Consider the following 20,469-nt stretch of genomic DNA (forward strand, 5'->3'; position numbering starts at 1 on the left):
AGTCCAACTCCTTCACCGTACAAGGAAGGAAGCAGCAATTCCAAGGAGGCTTGCTTAAGGAGTTAAGAGGAAGTCAGTGGCAGTGACAAGGCCAGAATAGTTATTCTAGACAGAAAGCCCTGTCCTCCTGTTGCATTTTCATGCATTTTTATTACACAGTAATTTACCTCATTTGAGCTTTGCTACAATCTTATAAAGGTAGGTATTAGTATCTCCACGTCACAGTTGAGAAAATTCAGGCATGAATTTAAAAACGAGTCATCAGGAGTAGACACTGATCTGTGTCATTTTCATATCCTGTGCTTGTTCTGTCCATTAATCCTCTTAATAATGGTATCCAGACATTTGATGGGTTTGGACAACAGCAGGAATGTCTGCTCACCAAGGCCTGAGCTGGGGAGCTCATCATTCTTTGTCTCCCTCCAGGAGAATTCCTGAGTTTTGCCGATGACTTACTCTCTGGCCTGGGTACATCTTGTGTAGCAGCTGGTCGAAGCCATGGAGAGGTCCCTGAAGTCAGTATCTACTCCGTCATCTTCAAGTGTCTGGAGCCCGACGGTCTCTACAAGTAAGACATACTTTGTGTGTGGGGAGTGTGAAGCAGACAGGACAATTTTAAGTCTGGGAGGCAAGGCACGAGTAATCTGTCCAGGTCAGCCGAATGTTTTACAGGCCAGTCTGTGTGTGCACCCTAATATGCTAAGGCTTAGAAGTGTCCATTGGAGAAGTATGGCCACAGTGAGTCACAGAATCATACAAGGTTAGTGATAAAGGGTCCAGGGAGGCCAGTAACGTAAAACCGTCCCTCCTACTGATGAAGAATCTGCAGCCCGAAGAGGGAAAGTGGCAAGTTAGCAAGGAAGGCTGTGACAGGAGTCCCTGCCTGGTGTTCTTTTCTCAATTCCATGATATTTCCTCTGAAAAATGTTAGATTAGCATATCAGAAGTGTATACATATATGTAGTATATATACATATAATATTTTTATTAGTAGATTCATCCAGTCCCTTAGTCATAGTGTCATCATCACTCTTTCACAGAGTAGATTAGAGTCATTGCATCCAAATTTCTGGAGATGCAAAGGAAGTCATTCTGAGACTCATCTGTTCATCTCAGAGGGAAAACGGGCTCATTTTTTCTCTGTTTCCCAACTCAGTGAGTGTTGCCACATTTGGATGCAACCATCATAAGCTATAACATATAGTTCTAGCAACCAGCTCTCTTCATTCTCTAATTATGAAACCATAGGCCGCCTCCCTTACTAATCTAGAAAGCTGCAGTTGTTGACAAGGTGGGCATTGTTTTTTTTTTTTAACATCTTTGCTGGAGTATAATTGCTTTACAATGGTGTGTTAGTTTCTGCTGTATAACAAAGTGAATCAGCTATACATATACATACATCCCCATATATCCTCCCTCTTGCGTCTCCCTCCCAACCTCCCTATCCCACCCCTCTAGGTGGTCACAAAGCACCAAGCTGATCTCCCTGTGCTATGAGGCTGCTTCCCACTAGCTATCTATTTTACGTTTGGTAGTGTGTATATGTCCATGCCACTCTCTCACTTCGTCCCAGCTTACCCTTCCCCCTCCCCGTGTCCTCAAGACCATCTCTACGTCTGCGTCTTTATTCCTGTCCTGCCCCTGGGTTCTTCAGAACCATTTTTTTTTCGATTCCATATATATGTGTTAGCATATGGTATTTGTTTTTCTCTTTCTGACTTACTTCACTCTGTATGACAGACTCTAGGTCCATCCACCTCACTACAAATAACTCAATTTTGTTTCTTTTTATGGCTGAGTAGTATGCCATTGTATATATGTGCTACATCTTCTTTATCCATTCATCTGTTGATGGACACTTAGGTTGCTTCCATCTCCTGGCTATTGTAATAGAGCTGCAATGAACATTGTGGTACATGACTCTTTTTGAATTATGGTTTTCTCAGGGTATAAGGTAGGCATTGTTGACCAATTAATTATTCAACTCATTCATTTTTTCTTTTATTCATTGATTCATTCACTTATCCATCCATCTATCCAACCATTTATCCATCTCTCCATCCATCCATCCATCCATCCATCCATCCATCCATCCATCCATCCATCCATCCATCCATCCATCCCATTCATCTAGTTATTCACTCTTATACTCCATCATTCATTCACTTATTTATTCATCAATTCTTTCATTCATTCACATTTTTATTTACTCATTTTTAACTCATTTACTTATTCAGCAGGCATTGTCTGAAGATTTCCTATGTCTTGGTACTGTGCTAGAATGCAAGTATAAATGTGCCTAAGACAAAGTTTCTATTCTCAGGTAACTTATAACTTAATGGTAGTATGGAAGACCACAGGCTGTGGATTCAAATCTGGCTATGACATATTTAGTTGTGTAGCCTTAGCTAAGTCGCTTTGCCTCTATGAGCCTCAGTAAAAGAGAAATAATATAAACCCAGGTTGCAGAGTTGCATGAGAATTAAACCAGGAGCAACCTAGCATAGTATCTAAGTATGTGCTCAGTAAATATCAGCCCCTTCATAATCTGTAAATCTCCCTCACCTCCAAAACACATCCTATCCCCACTTCCTCTGGAAGACGATGACTTTTCTGAAGACCACGGGGCTCTTTTGAACATGTGACATATTGAGGCTCATTGGTAACGCCCAATGCGTTCATGTACCAAACTCAGGAATATCACCATAAGATGGAAATCAGGGCTTCTGACTCTGGCTTTGCCACTGACTATCTGTCTCATAGATGTTAGGACCCAAGTTTTATTTTATACAGAAGGGCAACATCAATTGGGGACGGTGAGAGCTCTAGGAATGGAATCCCCAAAGTACAATATGCTATCAGGTGTCTTCCAGTGGGACATGTGGGCAGACTTCACAGAGGCAATAGCATTTACCTCAGGCCTTGAGTAATGATTTGGTATTTAGATCTTGGGAGCGAGAGTCTATAGCCTCTCAATAGGTAAGCTCTGACACCAACCCCTTGGGCTTTAGGGTCACTGCATCTATGAAACACGAATATGTGACTAGATTATGAGCTGTATGATCCTCTCCAACCCTAAAGACTATGATGGTATGAAGAAAACAGCATTTTTGGAAGATTGCCTGTGACTGGCTTCTGGATCTTCTGTCCCTCATTGAGGGCATAGACTGCACTGGAGGCAGACAGAGCTGGGTTCAGATCTCCACCCTGCGCTTTATCAGCTTGGCATTGAGTGAGCTTCTCAACCTTCCAGCCTCCGTTTCCTCCTTTGTGAAGGTGTAGGTGATAGGTGTCTGGCTCACTGGGACCCCAAGAGGTTTGATGAGCTCCTAATGCACAGACGTTCTTCACTTTGTCACAAGCCCCCAGCAGGAGAGTGAGAAGTGTTAGCTGTTATCAATGTTGCTCTTGTTGCCCTTGCTGTAGTAATAATTAATTTCAACTCCCTCCGCCTCCGTTCTCCAACTGCTGGGAGAGACAGCATCTAGCAGGGAGGGACCGAGCCCTGGCAGGTGATTCCTATCTGCTGAGACACAAGTAGTAACCCTGTCTCTGGGTGACGTTGTGGGGACTTGGCGTTAGCCAGGCTGGAATCCTACAGGCCCATTATGTAGAAAGCAGTGAAAGGTTTTATGGAACCCTGAAAGCAATTAACACTTAGAGCTGACAAATCAGCTGCCATCCTTTAGATAGAAGTGATGAGTGCTTTCCCTCACCTCTTCTTTTACACACACACACACACACACACACACACACACACACACACACACACACACACACACACACACACACACACACACACACACACACACACACACACACACACACACACACACACACACACACACACACACACACACACACACACACACACACACACACACACACACACACACACACACACACACACACACACACACACACACACACACACACACACACACACACACACACACACACACACCCTGGCCCCCATCTCCTTCCCACCTCGTGAAGCAGGAACATCCTTTCTTCTCCTGTCCTGGAAATGTGCTTGTCATGAACCTGTCATCCCTAACTCTGAACACTTCTTTATTTTATTTTTGAAATTGATTTTATTAATGGCCCTGGGATCTGGACGCTCTGACAAGGAGCCAGGGTGTTGTTTGGACCCGTCTCTTATCCCACTGGCGGCTCTCCTTCCCTGAAGTCTGACCGATTCGGTCTCAAGTTTTAAAATAGTTCCAGTGTCAGTTCTTGGGGGTTTTCATTTTCTGCTTGCTTGTTTCTTACCAAAATTAGTTTTCTTCTTCTTGGGCCAAAAAGGCCATGTGTGGCAGTGGAAGGAGCGCAGGTTTTGGAGACCAGCGGAGCTGGGTGCAAATCCTGATTCTGTTGAGTACTCACGACCTGCCCTGGGACAAGTCATTTTTTCACTGCTCTATGCAACCGTTTCTCCTGCTGGGAAAGGGGGGCTGATAATCTTTCCATTCTCGTAGAGTTATAAGGAAGAGCGTTAAGTAAGAAACTCCACCAACAGGGTTTATCAGAATGCATGGCGTACGGGAGGTCTGCAGGAAATGTTAGTTACTTTGCTTCTTCCTGCTTCATTCTCCTTGACTCAGTTGATGGTTTTCAGTGTCTCTTTTTTCCAAGGACAATCCCAGAAGAGCTATTCTCTATGAGGCAGGTTGGGGTCCCACTAGCCCTGAAAAGAATGAGTACCCAGGATCATGTGGGGAGAAATAGGATGGAAAGAGAGCATGGTCCAGACCCCTGAGTTTTAATTAAGCACAACTGGGCACCACACCTTCCATCCATGCTGCCAGAAGGTGTGATGGAAGCATTCAGGTGACACAGGCATGGAGGCACCGTCTCTCAGGCAGGAAGTCTGGGTTCACATCCCACTACTGCCACTTCTGCCTCTGGGACCTTGGGCAGAATGTTCACATCCTCTCCTTGTTTCACAAGTTCAGGATCTTCAACATGAAGATGCATTAGATCCACCCCAGCTTGAGAGTTCTGGGAATGCATACTTCTGCCCTGGGAATTTTTTCTCATTCTCTCTCTTCTCCTCTAACTTCACCTTTGTTCTACCCTACCGTACCTCTCTGCATCGCTGTCCGTCTCCCCTTTCCTTTTATTCCCTCTCTCCTATGAGTATTCTCTGCATAGCTCACTGTCTGTGTCTGTCTGCCATTCTCCAGTCATTCCTTTTTTGCCTTTCTATCTGTTAATCTCTTAATTTCTGTTTCTCTGTCCTGTTTCTTATTTGAGTTTTGGTTCCTCCTTCTCTCTCTCTGAATCGGGCCTCCCTTTATCCCCACTCCCTCTCTCCACCCGACCTAGGAAGGCAAATTGCTTTTGCAGCCCCTCTATCCATGTAATTTTACACAGCACCGCAGAGTTGAGACCAATTGGAGGAGTGAGAGTCAAGGCTGATCCTCTCGTCCTAAGCTCACCCTGGTGTAACAAAACAGAAACATCAGCACTTGGGCCTGTTTAAATTGAATTTCCTTGTTTGTTTCATTTGTTTTACTTTTGAATGAAAACAAACAAAGAGCAGCAGAGGGAGAGGGTCCCCAGACGTTCTGACAGTGTGACCAGCCCCTGCACCTTTGGGTTGTTGGAGTCCGGGGGTAACCCCGAGCAGGAATCTCCACTCAAGGTGGGAGGGTCAGCCCAGGCTGGGCACTCACCATCCCTGCCCTTGCCTGGCCGGAGGCCTAGACACCCTTTTTGTCGCCACTCCCCAATTTCCTATTGTCCAAGGTAATTAGCCTCTGTCTTGTCTTGGCTGCCTTGCCTTTCTCTGATCGTGGATGACTGCCAAAGTGTCCTGCGCAAACACACAGCAGCAGCCAGGCCTAATTCCTGGGGTGGGAGCTCATTCCCACACATGCAGAGGCTTGCTCCAGGCCTGCCCTCACCTCCTTGGCCTCAGCTCCGTGAAAGGAATGCCAAAGGAGCCTGGGTCCTGCAGCCACGTGCCAACATCCACGGTGGGACCAGAGGCTCAGGGGAAATGTTCCTTCTTATCAGGGGTGGCTGGAGGTGGAGGAGAGGGGTAAAAGGAAAACCAAGGCCCTGGAGGAGGGAAGAGCCTGAGGTCAGGAGTCAGACAGCAGTTCCCACACTTGTTCCAAGCGAGACCTGGGCCCAGTTCCTCCTGCTCCTCGGGCCTTGATGTTCTCATCTGTGAAATGGAAAAGTTAAACTCAGTGAGCTCTATGACTTGCACACTGAGGTAGAGATGGAGACTCCAGACCAGTGTCCTGATTCTCAGTGCCCCCAGTACTTCCTGGATACCAGGAGCGTAGTGATGATAATAGTTTATCCAGTGCTCACTATGTGCCAGGAACAGTGCTTTCAGGATGTTCCATGTGCTATCTCATTTCATCCTCGCCAGAACCCTGTGGATCTGGTATCATCATCATCATCATGTTGCATTTCACAGAGGGAAAAACTAGGACTTAAAGAAGTAAACATTTTGCCCAAAGTCACATGGTACAAAGAGATAGAGCTGAGAGTCATACCCAAGCTGACCCACCCTTCCCTTCCCCCGCATGTTGTCCCTGTGCTTGTCCACTCACACATGGGGAGTTGTCAGAAGTACCTGGTAAGAATAGTGGAAGAGTGGAAGAGGGCCTTCTAACCGCAAGCAAACATTTGCAATGGAAAGAACACTGGGGACAAGAAGACCCAGATCCTCAGGAAAGGTACTTCACACCTCATCTTTCTCATCTGTAAAATGGAGCTAATTAATTCATCCATGAAATGGAGATAATTAATTATACCTCCCCAAGTTTTTGCAAAGATTAAACTCGATAGTATATGAGAAAGTGCTTTGAATTTGTCCTAAGATTGTGTGAACATGAAAAGTTACGATCACTCTGTCAAAAAAAAGCAGCCAAGGGATGGGCAGTAGATATTTTGAATCCACATCCCTTCCCACACCCCACCATGATATACATATTTTTAAGTTAGGCCTTTGAAATCAGACAGAGGTGAGTTTTTACCTTGGCTCCAATACCTGTGCTGTGTGGCCTTGGGCAAATTTCTCAACCTCTCTGAGTTTCAGTTTTGTCATCTTTAAAATGGAATTGTAACAGGACCTATTTCATAGGATTGTGGGGATTCGATGAACTGAAACATGTAAAGAGCACAAGAGAGTGTCTAGCTCATTGTCAGGACTTACTAAATGATGAGAGGGGGAAGGATAACCACTGTTATTACTCTTTGTGATTATATACTTTACCTAAGCATCGTGCCTGGGGTTGCCACTGTTGGCCACTGTGTTCTCAGCATTCCAGTGGGGAGAGCAAGTTAATCCTTCATCTGGCACTGATTCCTTTACTCATCACTCCCTACGCACACTTGCTAGAATGTACAAGAATGTACCTTCCTTAAGGTCTTTGCTTCTACTGTTCTTTCCCCAGGAGAGCCTTCTCCTGGCTCTTCCCATGATCAGTACCTTACTCTCCTTCAGGTCTAGGATTAAATGTAATTTCCTTAGAAAGGCCTTCTTTGACCACATTTTCTACAACAGATAACACCTGCTATACACACGGACGCATAAAGCCATGGTGCTTACCAAAGCTGTAGTGACTCAGTATCTAATTTATTGGTTTGTTGTCTGTCTTTTCACACTAGACTGTCAGCTGCATAGAGCAGAGTCTACGTCGGCCTTTGTCATCCTGTATTCCTGGTGCCTAGAACAGTGTCTGATGCCAGTAACGAATCCAGTAAATAGTTGTTGAATGATTTGAACAAATTTCAAAGTCGGTGCAGAAATCTGGAGATACGGACTTCTCCCCTTCACTCACTCACCATCTCTAACTCACTTTCTCACCAAATATTCAGGAGACAGCCACTGTGTGTCTGGCTGTGGTCTGGTACCATATCTCTATATCTATCTCTAGGTTTCTATGTCTCTATATCTATCTATCTACTTATCTATCCATCTATGTACCTATCTTAAATCTTACCTAATTTAATCCTGAAAACAACTCTCCAAGGCAGTGACTGTTATTCTTGTCCAACAGATTAGGCTATTAAGGCACAGAGAGGTTAGATAAGTTGACCAGAGCCTCAAGGCTAGTAAATGGAGAAGATACAATTTGAATTCAGCCAATTTATTTCCAGAGCTTAAACTTGAAATTACCACACTAGTTTATGAGAATTGGACATGTAGAAGTGGCAAGGTTCAGGGGTGGAAGCTGTTTAAAGGGATCTTTTGTGCAGAGATCCGTACTCAGATGAGCTGGAAACACTATGGAAAACAGATTTTGAGTCCTAACACCAAAAGCTACATGACACCCACTGAACTCCAGACTTCTCCCTGCCTCTGCAATCCCGGCGATGCCACATAAACAGTTGAGCCCTGAGTCTGCACAAGGACTCCTGCTCTTCCTAGGGATGTACTCCCAGTGCCATTCCTGAGATGCCCAGTATCTCCAGCTCTCATCTGCTGAGTTGTTTCCCAACGTCCCCAGACTGCCATGTGTTTCTGCAAACAAGTCCAGGCTCCCTGCCCCAAAATACTATTCCAAAAGCCCAGGGGGCTTGACACCTTGGATGGAGCATTGCTGGGCCCCCCCATCACCTCCAGGACCCCCCCACCCCCTGCCCGGGCACAGCCAGGGCAGCACATCGAAGAAGCAGCCAGGGCCACCGCCATGGATACTATAATTACATATTAGATGGAATCCCAAAGTTTCCTTTTATTTACATTCCTACCCTACCCTCTTCATTTCCTCTCTTTGTGCCAAGAATCAGCACAGAATTTACTGGAAAAAGCATGAAAGTCATCAGGAGCCCCTCAGGTCTGGCATTTATGAATGCTTGCCCAGATGAAGGGAGGCGAGAGACTGGAGGGTCATCCTGCGTCTGGCCCTAAGCAGCTATGAAGCCTTGGACAAGGAGTTTCCATTTTGGAGGCCTGCGTTTCTCCCTTTGTAGAAGAGGGATCGAATGGGGGGGCCATCCCAAAGAATGTTTCATGAATTCAGATGAATTCGGAGGCTGTGTATCTCAGGAGGTAATGGAGGCAAGGATTTGGACTCCAACCCCTGGCGATCAGAGAGGGAAAGGTTGGAGTCCGGGCGGAAGAGTTTCATTCAGCTTAAGGCTCCATGCTTCTTCCCTCTTCCAGCTTCAGTGACCCTGTCTATGTAGTGGGCCTCTTGAGCCAAGTCCCAGCGTGACCGGGCCAGCTTCTCGGGGGACTTTCAGCTCCTGGGAGGAAGGAGATATGCACAGAGGAAGCCTTCCATGCTGACCGGGGCCTGGGCTGTAGCCTCTGAGAGCTGAGGCTGAGGCCCAAGGTTGATCCAGGACACAGAAGGGAAAGAAGCCAGGACGGGCCTGACAATTCCTGCCTTGCTCTTTACTGGCTTTTTCTCCCCACTGTGAAACTTTCTCAGTCCTTTTTTTCTCTTCAACCCTCTCTCTCCCTCCCACAGCCTTCTTCCCTCCCTCCCTCCCTCCCTCCCTCCCTTCCTTCCTTCCTTCCTCTTTTCTTCCCCCCCCTTCCTCTCTCCCTTCCTCTCTCCCTGAGTCCCCTCCTGTTTTTCTAACATCTCTCCTCTCCCCCACCCCCGCCCCGCCGCCCCTTTTTGTCCATTTCTTATTGTTTCTGACTCTTCTTTCCCTCTCTTTCTTCCCGTCCCATCCTTGCTCTCTCTCTGCTCTGGGCAGGGACGCTGCCTCTCTCTCTCAGCACTCTGACTTCTCGTCTGTCTGTCTGTCTCAGTCTTTTCTGTCTGTGTCGTCTTCTCTTATACTTGCTCTCTCTGTATCTGTACATCCTGCCTCTTTCTCCTTTTCTTATCACTTCTTAGTCTCTGTCTTGCTTGGTCCCATGATCTCTCTTCTTCCATGTTCCTGTGCATTATCTACCCGCTCCACCCCTCCTACCACAGCCTAGGAACAAAGGTCTGGACCTATTATATGACACTGGGGTGACCAGCCAGTTGGGTGTGGCCAAGGGTCCCAGAGCTCAGCAGGGGCCGGGCGCCTCTGTAGTCCCATAACCCAGATGGAATGTGAACTTTCTCTGGCTGTGGTGCCCTGTCCTATTGGTCAGGGGGTGGGGTGAGCGGGGGGCAGCCTAGCTACTCAAGACTCAATTGCATCTAGCGTCAGGTCACACTAACCTCTCCAAAGTGTTCAGTTGGGGCCCCAGAGAGGGAAGGAGCTGTCCTCAAGCCAGAAGCAAATACAGCCGTGAGTCCCAAGCCAAGAGAGACTCGTAGAGGAAAAATAACGCTGTTTTTCAGCCGACAGACAGTGAGGCTCCTAAAACCTGCTGGGGACTCTCAGGCAGGCTGTTCTTTCCTCAAGCTGCATCAGGATTTCATCCAGGAATGGGACGCCAGCCAGGCTTTTAGAGGGACAGGGCACAGACTGCTTGTGCAAACTTGTGGAGGGTGGAGAGATGGGACCTGAGGCCGTGCTGGGGAGCTAGGCCTTGAATGCCAGGCATAGGAGCTGGACTTGGTCCTGCAGGCAGTGGGGAACTAAGAAAAGCTGTTGAGCAGGCCCAGGCTGTATTTACACCTGTGTTTTTGGTGACAACCCTGACTGGGGTGTGGAGAACAGGCTGCGTTGAGTTGAGAGACAGTGAGGCCATTTGGTGCAAGTAAACGCGAGGTCCTCACACACTGGGGATCCAGTGAGTGGTGCCCTGAGTAGGGCATGTGCTGGGCCGAAGTGGAGCAGCATGGGCTCAGTTCAGTTCTGGAAACATCCGGAAACAGCTTTTCCTCTTCTTAACAACTGGTGGCTGTGCTGAGCACTCAGGAAAAGGACATATATGTTGGGTATCCACAACGTGCCTTATACTAAGCTAGTCACTTGGGATTCAGAACTAACCAAGCCAAACAAGGTCTCTACCCTCATGGAGCTCAGAGTCATGGTGGGGAGGCAGAGGAGACTAGCTCGATGATGCTTCGCGTCATGCTCTGATGGGAAAGACCGGGGGCTGTGGAAATATCAAGGAAGGGTCGCTAACCCAGACGGGTCTAGTGCAGGGCTATTTTGCAGACCTGCTGTGAAGTCTTCCTGCAGAAGTAAGAGGAGGTGTTGCCCTGGGTTGAATTGCGTCGCCCCAGCATTCATGACTACCTGAAACCTCAGAATGTGACCTTACTTGGAAATAGAGTCTTTGAATGAAAATGTAATGAACTAAGGATCAAGATGAGATTTAACTGTAATTAGGTTGGTTCCTAAGTCCGATATAATATAGTGGCTGGTGTCACTCTAAGAGGAAAAGACACACAGAGAGAAGAAGGCCACGTGAAGATAAAGGTGGGGATTAGAGTTATGTTACCACAAGCCAAAGAACACCTGGGGCCCTCAGAAGCCGGAAGAGGCAAGGAAGGATTCTTCCCAAGAGCCCTCAGGGGGAGCCTGGCCCTGCCGACACCTTGATTTCAGACTCCTGGCCTCCAGAACTGGGAGACAATATGTTTCTGTTGTTTTAAGCCACTATGTTTGTGGTAATATGTTATGGCAGCTACAGGAAACTAATACAGTGGTTTCAGGCAGAGGATAGATTATGAGAAACCTGGAAACTGAGAGACAGCATGATGAGGCAGAGAGTAGATCTGGAGACAGGAGGGCAAGGGGGAGGTAAGAGAGCTGGGGTTACTGAGCAGGTGAGGGCCTCGCCAGCCGTGTTGGAGCCCCAAGGGCAGCGTGGCAAAGATTCAGTGGAGGATGGTATGAACGAGCCTCACGGCTGCAAGGAGAGTTGGCTTGCAAGGGGAAGACTAAACATCTGAACAATGTCCAGAGGAGAGGAAGCAGGTCAGCAGGGGCCCTAGAAATGATGCCCCTGGGGAACATTTCAGGGACCTGGACGATTTGTTCAAGTTAAGAGAGGGCCCGGGAGGATGGCCCACCGTCCTCAGCCCTCTGTAGAGCCACACAGGTGTCAGAGGCACAGATGTGTTCCCTCTGACCCCGGGGAACAGGATGAGGTGAATGGCTGCGAGGAAGACAAATTTCAGGTCATTGTCGAGAAACATTCCAGTGCTGGCCCTCAGTGGGCTGGTAATCTCAGGGGATGGTAAGCCCCATGCTTGGGGAGCAGGAAGCTGAGGGAGATGGAACAAACTCTCGGCAGGGCTTTCTAAGGAGGACCTGGCAAGTGACATTAATGGGCCAGTGTGACCAGATGCGCGATAACGGGGCAGTGGGGACAGCGGTAAACTAGAAATGGAGCAGAGAATTCTTAGCTGCAGCTAGTCATTACTCTGTGAAAACGTCAGCCATAAACCTAGGCTTAAATGAAATCTCTTAATTAGCACTTGCTGGAAACCAATTTAATACTGGTCATATAAACCAATTTTGTAGGTCACAATTAGCCTGCAGGTTATTAATTTAAAATCTCTTAAGTTAACTCTCCCAGTATATAGATAAGGGAGCCGAGGCCCAGAGAGACTCATAGGCTTCACAGTGAAGGCAGAACCAGGATTAGCACACAGGGGTCCTGACACTCAATCCACGGCCCTTACCAGCAGGCCTTGACCCCCTCCCTTTTACCTGGGGGGTGCTTTGGTAGGGGGAAAGCACAGAGACATCTCAGCGTGGAGAGGAGTCCCCAGGATGGGGTCACAAGCCACACTAGGCTCTGTGCCCAGCTCTCCTGCCCATCAACCAGGGGCCTTGGGCAAAGAGCTTCCTGTTTCTGAACTTCAGTCTCTTCCTCATCACAATGAGGGGACTGGATGGCAAAGTCCCTTCCTTCTCTGACCTTTTAGGACTCTAGGAACTCCTGAAATACGAATGGACCCACACTCAAAGCCAGGCCTCTCCCTGCTCCCATTATCTTGGCTGTGGGTCCAACACCACATGCTGAGGGCCTACCCCCCCACCCCCAAGCCACCCACTTCTAAACTCCCACCTCCAGCTGTGAAGGAGGCTGTTGCTATGAGCAGTCTTGAGGTCATCACTGGAAAGGTGTTAACAGACTACAGGAGATCACCATGAATGATGTGCAGAAACTCAGAGGCAAGACAGAATCCAGATTTCTGGCATTTTTCCTTTTGCTTTATTCTCCTTTCCCCCAAGGACAGATTCCCCCATGTACCAACAACCCCATTCTGCTTTCACGTCTGAATCACAGCACAATAGAGCTTGAGGACTCAGACATCATGGACCTGATCCTTCTCTCTTTATAGAAGAAACTGAAGTTCGGGGAGGGCAAAAAGGGCCTGCCCTTGGTCGCTCAGAGAACCAACATCAGAGCTGGGCTGGACCAGGGCTCTAGATTCCACTGTAGACCAGCTGCTGCTCTCTGGTCCTAGACCTGAGCATACACGCCCGCAATCATCTTGGGCATCTGAGAGGCTAAGAGCCTAGGATTTTAAGTTAGACTGTCCTAGTGTCAATTCAAATCTCAGTCACTTTCTGGCTATACAACATATTGTTGTGCAATATACAGACCCCTATTTTCCTGCGTCTCAATTTCCACATCTGTAAGGTGAGCATATTGGTACTCCCTACATTAGAGTTTTGCTGTGATACAAATATAGAGTAGTTAACACATGCAAAGCTCCCAGGCATAGCAGGTCCAGCACACAGTAGGTGCTCAATATCAAGTACATACAAGATGTTTCTTTAGTAGGACTTCATCAGGGATGACCATGAAAGAGAATCATGATTGGCTAATTGTCCTGCCCTCTGTGAAGTTGCTTACATGTCTCTGTTCTCTCTGAGCATCTTCCAGGAGCCCTCTGGACATGATGTGGCAATTTTGGTATCATTTTGCCCACACATTTGACATAACAAGAGATGCCTTCTCTCCGTTTTTTTTTTTTCTTTCCTTCTACTGTTCCTTGAGCCCATCCCTAGCGTAGCTCTCACAATCATAGAGAAATAAGATTGTCAGCAATCCAAGAGTAGGACAGGTTTTAGAAACCACGTTTAGGAGTCTGTGAATCCCTAACACATGGACTGGGATTTAGTAGGTACTCAATTTAGAAAACACCAAAGGTCAGGAAGAGGTATAGCGGGTTGAATGGATAGAGTCAGGCCTTCACGTAAACATCTGCAGCTATTAGCCAAGGACATACATAGCGACGCCACGACCACTTCCTACCGATCACTCTTGTCATCAACCATTTATCAGGCTCTTACTACCTCTACGCAATGTGCCAAGATCTTTATGTCCACTAACTCTCTGAACCTTCACAATATGGTACTTTCTAAGGTAGGTACTCTAATATCCCCACTTTATATGTAAGGAAGCTAAGACCGAAGGACTGAATGACTTGTTCAAGGTCACTTAATTAGTCAATGGCAGAACCGTGAGTCTAACACAAGAGATCTGGCTCCAGAGTCCACACGTGGATATTCTTTCGCACTTCTCTCATAGACAGTGGTGCAGCTGACATTTGAAAACTTATGGCTTAGACTGAAGGAGTTTTGCCCAGAGTTGGGAACAAACCTGTAAGAAGCTGATCATCCTGGGGTAGAGGGTGGTTTGCCTCATAGTTAAGCAGGGGCGTTCCGAGGAGGCTGTGGTCTCTAATCGTCAGTGTACCTTGGAGGTCTGAGAGAGCGGATAGCATTGCCATTGAGATTTAGGGCCATCATTGCATCACCAGCAGAGGGAACAGCTGAAATAAAGACGGGGGTGGGGAATTGAAGGGGCACATAAGGGAACAGCAGAAAGTTCCGGATAGTTGAGATTCGTAGTATAAAAGCTTGGAGAGGCAGGACGCACAGGGCCTTGTTAATGCAGACGCAAGCACCATTGATTCGTTTCGAGCAGCAGTGAGGAGGCCACGTTTGGGTTTTAGAACCATATCTGCGGAGCGTGGGTTAGAGCAGGGAGAGTTAGGGGCCGTGGTAAGAGATACTGAATCTAGAATTAGGATGGCGGCAGAGAGGGGTGAGAGGAGTAAGTGGATGAAGAGAGTCCTAGGATGGGAGACTGTTGTGTTCACACTTTTCTTTGGGAATCTATCAAATGACATAAGCCTCACTGAGGAGACTTGGCACAGGATTTGAAATGTTAAAATCTGGGTTCAAATCCGGACTCTACCGTTTTGTAGTTGGGTAGCCTTACGAAGAAATGCCTAAGTGTTGAGACCAAGCCTTTACCCGCCTCCAAAAAGTGGTAATAATATATTCGACTTCAAAATGTGCACGTGGAATTGAAAATATATGTATTCTATATGTCAGCTTCTGGCACCTAGTAGGCCCTTTATTCCTATCAGTTTCCTCCCGTTCTTTCCGTCTGCTTTAGTCCCGTTGCGGTGAGCATTCATATTCATTCTCTCTCTCACTCCACCCCCTTACTGCCCAGCTTCCCTCTCTCTGTCCCTCTTTCCCCAGGATGCCAGAAATGAAATAACATTCTTTGCATGTTTGTTCTAAAGCTCCTGGCCGCCTTCCCGCAGACCCCTGGCTGGGTCAGGACTCATTTGCATTAGCATGTGTGAGGCCAGCATGAAGGGGAGGGAGAGGCCCTGTTTTCAGGGATTTTCATCAGGCGCCCCTGCCAGAAAAAGGAGAAGTTACTATTTCTTTCTGGGAAACATTCACAGACTCCCAACAGGCAAGGAAGGCCCAGGGAGCTGCCTCACTTGTGGAGAGGTTGATGGGTGGGTGAACTGCCTGCCTGACTCCCCAAACTGTATCCAGCTCCTCTCACCCTTATCGCAGGCCTGCCCCCAGCAGTCTCTCCTTCAACATGTATAGTATAGTAACTGAAGACCATAAGTAGATCTTTCTTAATCCTATCCACAGCCTGTAACAGGGAGAGGAGAGGGAGAGAGAGCACATAGGGGAAAGGAAGACACTCAGAAGCTACAGGATAAATAAACAGCAATTTTGCTGGCTTCTAGAGATGGATGTTAAATCCACAGAAGCATCTTTAAAAAAAAAAAGCAGTGGTAATCCCTGGAGTTTTTTGTTTGTTCTTGCTATAATCCTGTTAATTTTTAAAATAATACAATGTCATGGAGTTATACTTTCTCCCAGGACTCCCAGTAACCTTGTCCAAATCCAGACAACCAATGGCCGGCCAAAGGAAGTCCTTTGGAGTTGTCTCAGGAGTGCCATTGGCACCCTGACACGTGCTGACTCTAGAGGCAAGGATTATACCATTTATAGAGAAGCAGATTGAGTTCCTGGTATGTTACTAGACAGCCTCCCATTATTTCCCATTATTTTTCTCAGTTCCGAGCCTCGTTATGTCTTCTTCAGGCAAGACTTTTGCTTCCTTCTTCATAAGACTATCCATATAAATGCTTCAGTGGAAAAACGAACAAACCAATGATACATAGGGTTATTACTTAGAGTGCTTTCAATATGTCAGGCACTCTTCTAAATGCTTTCCACAAATGAACGTATCCAATCCTCTCAATAACCCAATGAGGCCAGTATTTTGTTATTCCCATTCTTAGAGATGAGAAAACCAAAGCCCAGAAAAGTTACGAAATTTGCTAAAGCCATGCACTAGTCAGTAGCCCAGCCAGGATTTAAATTCAGTCAGGTTGGCTCCAGAGCCCAAGTTCCTAACCATGAACTAACACAGCCTCCCCAGAAGTCACATTAGCATTTAATGAGCCAAGGCACGCCAGATCTTGCGCTCTCACCCATCACAGGGCCTGGGCACATGCTGCACCTCTTATTCAGTTCTCAGCCTAAGTGTTGCTTCCTCAGAATGGCATCCCCAGAACCTGTAATCTCAACTAGGTTCCTCATCCCTTTCCTTTATTGCAATTATTAAACTTTGCAATGACATGCATTCATGTGTGTTAACGTCTGTCCCATACTAGACTTGGCAGTCTATGGAGGTAAAGATGGTGTCTGTTTTGTTTGTCTCCATATACTCAAATGCACACATGCAGAAGGCACTCAGTAAACAGTTATTGGGGGCTTCCCTGGTGGCGCAGTGGTTGAGAGTCCGCCTGCCGATGCAGGGGACACGGGTTCGTGCCCCGGTCTGGGAAGATCCCACATGCCGCAGAGCGGCTGGGCCCGTGAGCCATGGCTGCTGAGCCTGCGCGTCCGGAGCCTGTGCTCTGCAAGGGGAGAGGCCACAACAGTGAGAGGCCCGCCTACCGCAAAAAAAAAAAAAAAAACAGTTATTGGATAAAACATTGAATACATGTAATATTACATTTAATCATAGCTATAATCCTAAGAGACAGACACTTTTCCCCCCTCACTTTAGAGATAAAGAAATAAAGGCTCACAGAGGTTCGATAAATTGGGCAAAGTCACTGAGAGAGTAAATGGCAGAACCAGTATTTGAAAGCAGGTCTTTTCTGACCTCAGAGTCCATGCTCTGAACCTCTGCAGTGTATTCCCTTCTGTGAAGCCCTCTAAGGGACACATAGAGGAATGAGACATAGCGTCAGCCCTAAAGAGCTCCGTGTTCTACTGGGAGGAGCCTACCATACCACAAGCCAATTAAAACTGGTGAAGTGGTTCTACAACATCATGCAAATGATGACCTATGGAAAAAAGATGGAGGACAAGGAAGTTTTTGACAGCCAGGAATGACCTCCTGTAGCCTTTCTTAGACGATGTACACTTACTCTCCATGGGTACGTTCAGGTGTAGCATCCTCCCTATCAGCATTGGTGTTCATTCATTCCATTTGTTTTAGAGTATCTGCTTCTCTGTGGGGCTGTGCACTGTATCCCGAAGACCCAGAGATGAACACAATCGTCCCTGCCACCTTAGAGCTCCTGATAAAATGTGGCCCATGATATGAGAGCTCAGAGGGGAGAATGCCTCCTATTCCAGTGAAAGTTGGCCAGAAAGGGTGACATTTTAGTTGAGTGTTAAAGGATGAACAGGATCAGTAAGATGAAGATAGAAGGGAAAATGGTTTTCCAGGGAGAGGAAATCATATGTACAAAGTTACTGAAGAACAAAGCAACTTAGCCATTTACAAACCCTACTTAAGTCACCATGAGGCAATGGGGCAAATCTGGGTGATGAAGTTGAAGAGGTTGATAAGACTCAAATCATAAAGGGACGTTATTGCCAGGCTAAGGAGTATGGACTTTATCTTGCAGGGAAGGGGAACCGTTAAGGGTTTTAAGCTGCTCAGTAGACATTGTCAGATTTGCATTTTAGGAAGAGTACTCTGGCTAATATACTGGCGGTAGGGTGGAGGTGGGAGATAACTGTTGGAAACAAATAAGGAAGCTGTTCCCAAGGCCTGGGGGAGAAGCAGTGAGGTCTGGTATAGACCAGAATTGGAAGAAACAAGGGTGGTTGAAATCTGCAGTCTCTGATGAACAGGATGAGAGAGGGTGAGTAGTGGGCCAGAAACAACTCATCAGCATGCACCAGTTTATCCTGCCTGATGCTTATTGGTAAGGACTCAACTTCAGTCCCTTGCTTTTTGGGCTAGCCCAAGATAGAAAGCATTTTTCTTTCTTTTTTTTTTTTTTCTTTTCTTTTTAGAAAGCATTTTCTAAGCACCTACTATGGACTATGACTGTCCTCTGGATGATAAAAAATAAGTAAGCCTATGTGAGTTGGCAACAGTCCCCATTATTCTGTTTCTGATTTCTAAGAGTACTTGACTCTCATCTGCTTCTGAAACAGCAAGAAATGATTTAGAGGTGCCATTACCATGTGAGAGGCTGATGGGGTCAAAAGGAGAATGAAATGTGGTTTCTTTCTCCCAGAGAGCTCACATGCCAGGGGGGATGACAGCAAGTAAAGGATAATGAAGACAGTGCTTCCATGGTTTCATGTCCTAGGTACTAAGACACTCAGAGGAAAAAGCAATTAGTCCCATCTGAAGAGGTGTGGGTCTTTCCCAGAGCCTGCAAAAGTGGTTCTGAGCCAGGTAGAGAGAGATATGACCAAAGTCGCATGACCAGGCAGTGATAGAGGTTTTATTTGCTGGTCACTAAGCTGAGCTGCGGAGCCGAGCACAGGGACAGTCCTCCTTCTGGGACAAGAATCCACTACAGTCCTATTAACGATGACGGCTATCTCCCTAGCCGCTGCTTGAGCATGTAGAAATGCATCAGATATTAAGTGTGTGATTAAACAGCATTAGCATGTTTAATCTTCACAATAACTTTCTAAAAGATATTTCAGAACGGTATGTAAGAGTCTGAACCCTTGGATGCAAGTAACAGAAACTCAAATCAAAATTGCTTATGAAAAAATGGAATTTATCCACTTATATCAACTGGGAGGTTCAACAGGTGTGCTGGCTGCAGCCCCAGAGACATCCAGGAGTTCAGATAATGTGATATGGACCTTGTATCTCTGCCCCAACTTTCCTGTGTGTTGGCTGCATTCTGAGGTGGGTTTTCCTTCTGGGGGGACAGAGATGGAGGTGGCAGACCCCGCTCAGGTGCAGCAACCAAACTGACAAACGGAACTAGGCGAGGAGAGCCCTTGGAGAATGGCCTGGTGTGAATGTGAAGCAGGGTGCTGTAGAGAACTGCCAAGAAGCCCCAGCCTCACATCCAGGCTTCAGAAAACATTTGCTGAGCCAATAACATCAGGGCTCATTGTTGGAGAGCATAGTGACATGAAGGTACGTAGACTGGCCGAGAAGCTAGAGATCAGAAGTGTCTTGGTACTGTCTTAGTCCTTGGACCAATCCAAACCTCAGAGATTTCTCTACAAGACAGAACAGTTTTGTCTTCAAAGTCAAGGTGAATGCAGCAGCCCTCACCCAGCAGTTGATTAAGTGCCAGCTCTATCACTCTGCCACTATGTGTCTGTCCTTGATTGAAAAGCCCCCTCCTCACCCTCCCGGAAAACATCAAATTCTCTGAATGTAAAACGCAGGCAATAAACCCTGCTTTGTCTTGCTTTCAAGGTTATTTGTGTAATAAGCTTTGCAAAGTGTAAATTGATAGGTGTCAGGAATGCATTCATTTGTTCGCTTTAATCATGAAAATGAAAATAAAATGCAGAGAGTATGGAGACAGTACAATAAGCCCCCATGTGCCCACCATGCAGGATTAATACATGTCAGGACTCTGTCACATTTGCTTCAGAGCTCTTTTCTCCTGAAAGAAATTAAAATTAAAGATAAACTTGAAGATTATTTTGCCTCCTCATCACCAGTCTTATTCTGTTCCCTCCTTCCCTGCTAAGATGTAACCACCGTCCTAAATTTGTATCCATCTAGTCCAAAGAACAGAGTGAGTTTATGTTTGTTTATTTGTTTGCTTCTTCTTTCACTTTTTAATTTCCACCATCATTCCTAGTCTCATATGTTAGCAAATTAAAACTGCAGCTGCCTCCAACTGACACTTTGCAGCTTTTGTTATTACTTATTATGAATCTTAATTTAATTTCTGTAACAACCATAGTCACAGAAAGTCCCACTGTGTCTTATCTCTCCTGGGAACCTTTTTCCCCCCTTTTTATGTCAATACCTGTAAGAAAATAAATAAATATGTTAATAATGTATTCTTCTAATCTTGTGCTTACGCAAAGGCTTACGTCTCTGAGAGCTTGTCCAGCCGTGGCGAGGTC

The 20,469-nt window shown here is 46.6% G+C and overlaps 1 protein-coding gene across 3 annotated transcripts in view; it reads left to right on the plus strand.

The window, feature by feature from the left end:
• ASTN2 (astrotactin 2) overlaps positions 1 to 20,469 on the plus strand; it is a gene marked incomplete at its 5' end in the record, with an annotated part of 938,059 nt that overhangs the window by 882,334 nt on the left and 35,256 nt on the right. For all 3 annotated transcript variants that reach the window (XM_081237083.1, XM_081237081.1, XM_081237082.1), the window contains one exon: positions 427 to 568. In XM_081237083.1, coding sequence (XP_081093209.1) covers positions 427 to 568 — 142 coding nt within the window. The remainder of the gene's footprint in view (positions 1 to 426; positions 569 to 20,469) is intronic.

Source organism: Mesoplodon bidens (genome assembly GCF_964165515.1).
Source record: "Mesoplodon bidens genome assembly, chromosome: 6".
Classification (NCBI taxonomy): Eukaryota; Metazoa; Chordata; class Mammalia; order Artiodactyla; family Ziphiidae; genus Mesoplodon; species Mesoplodon bidens.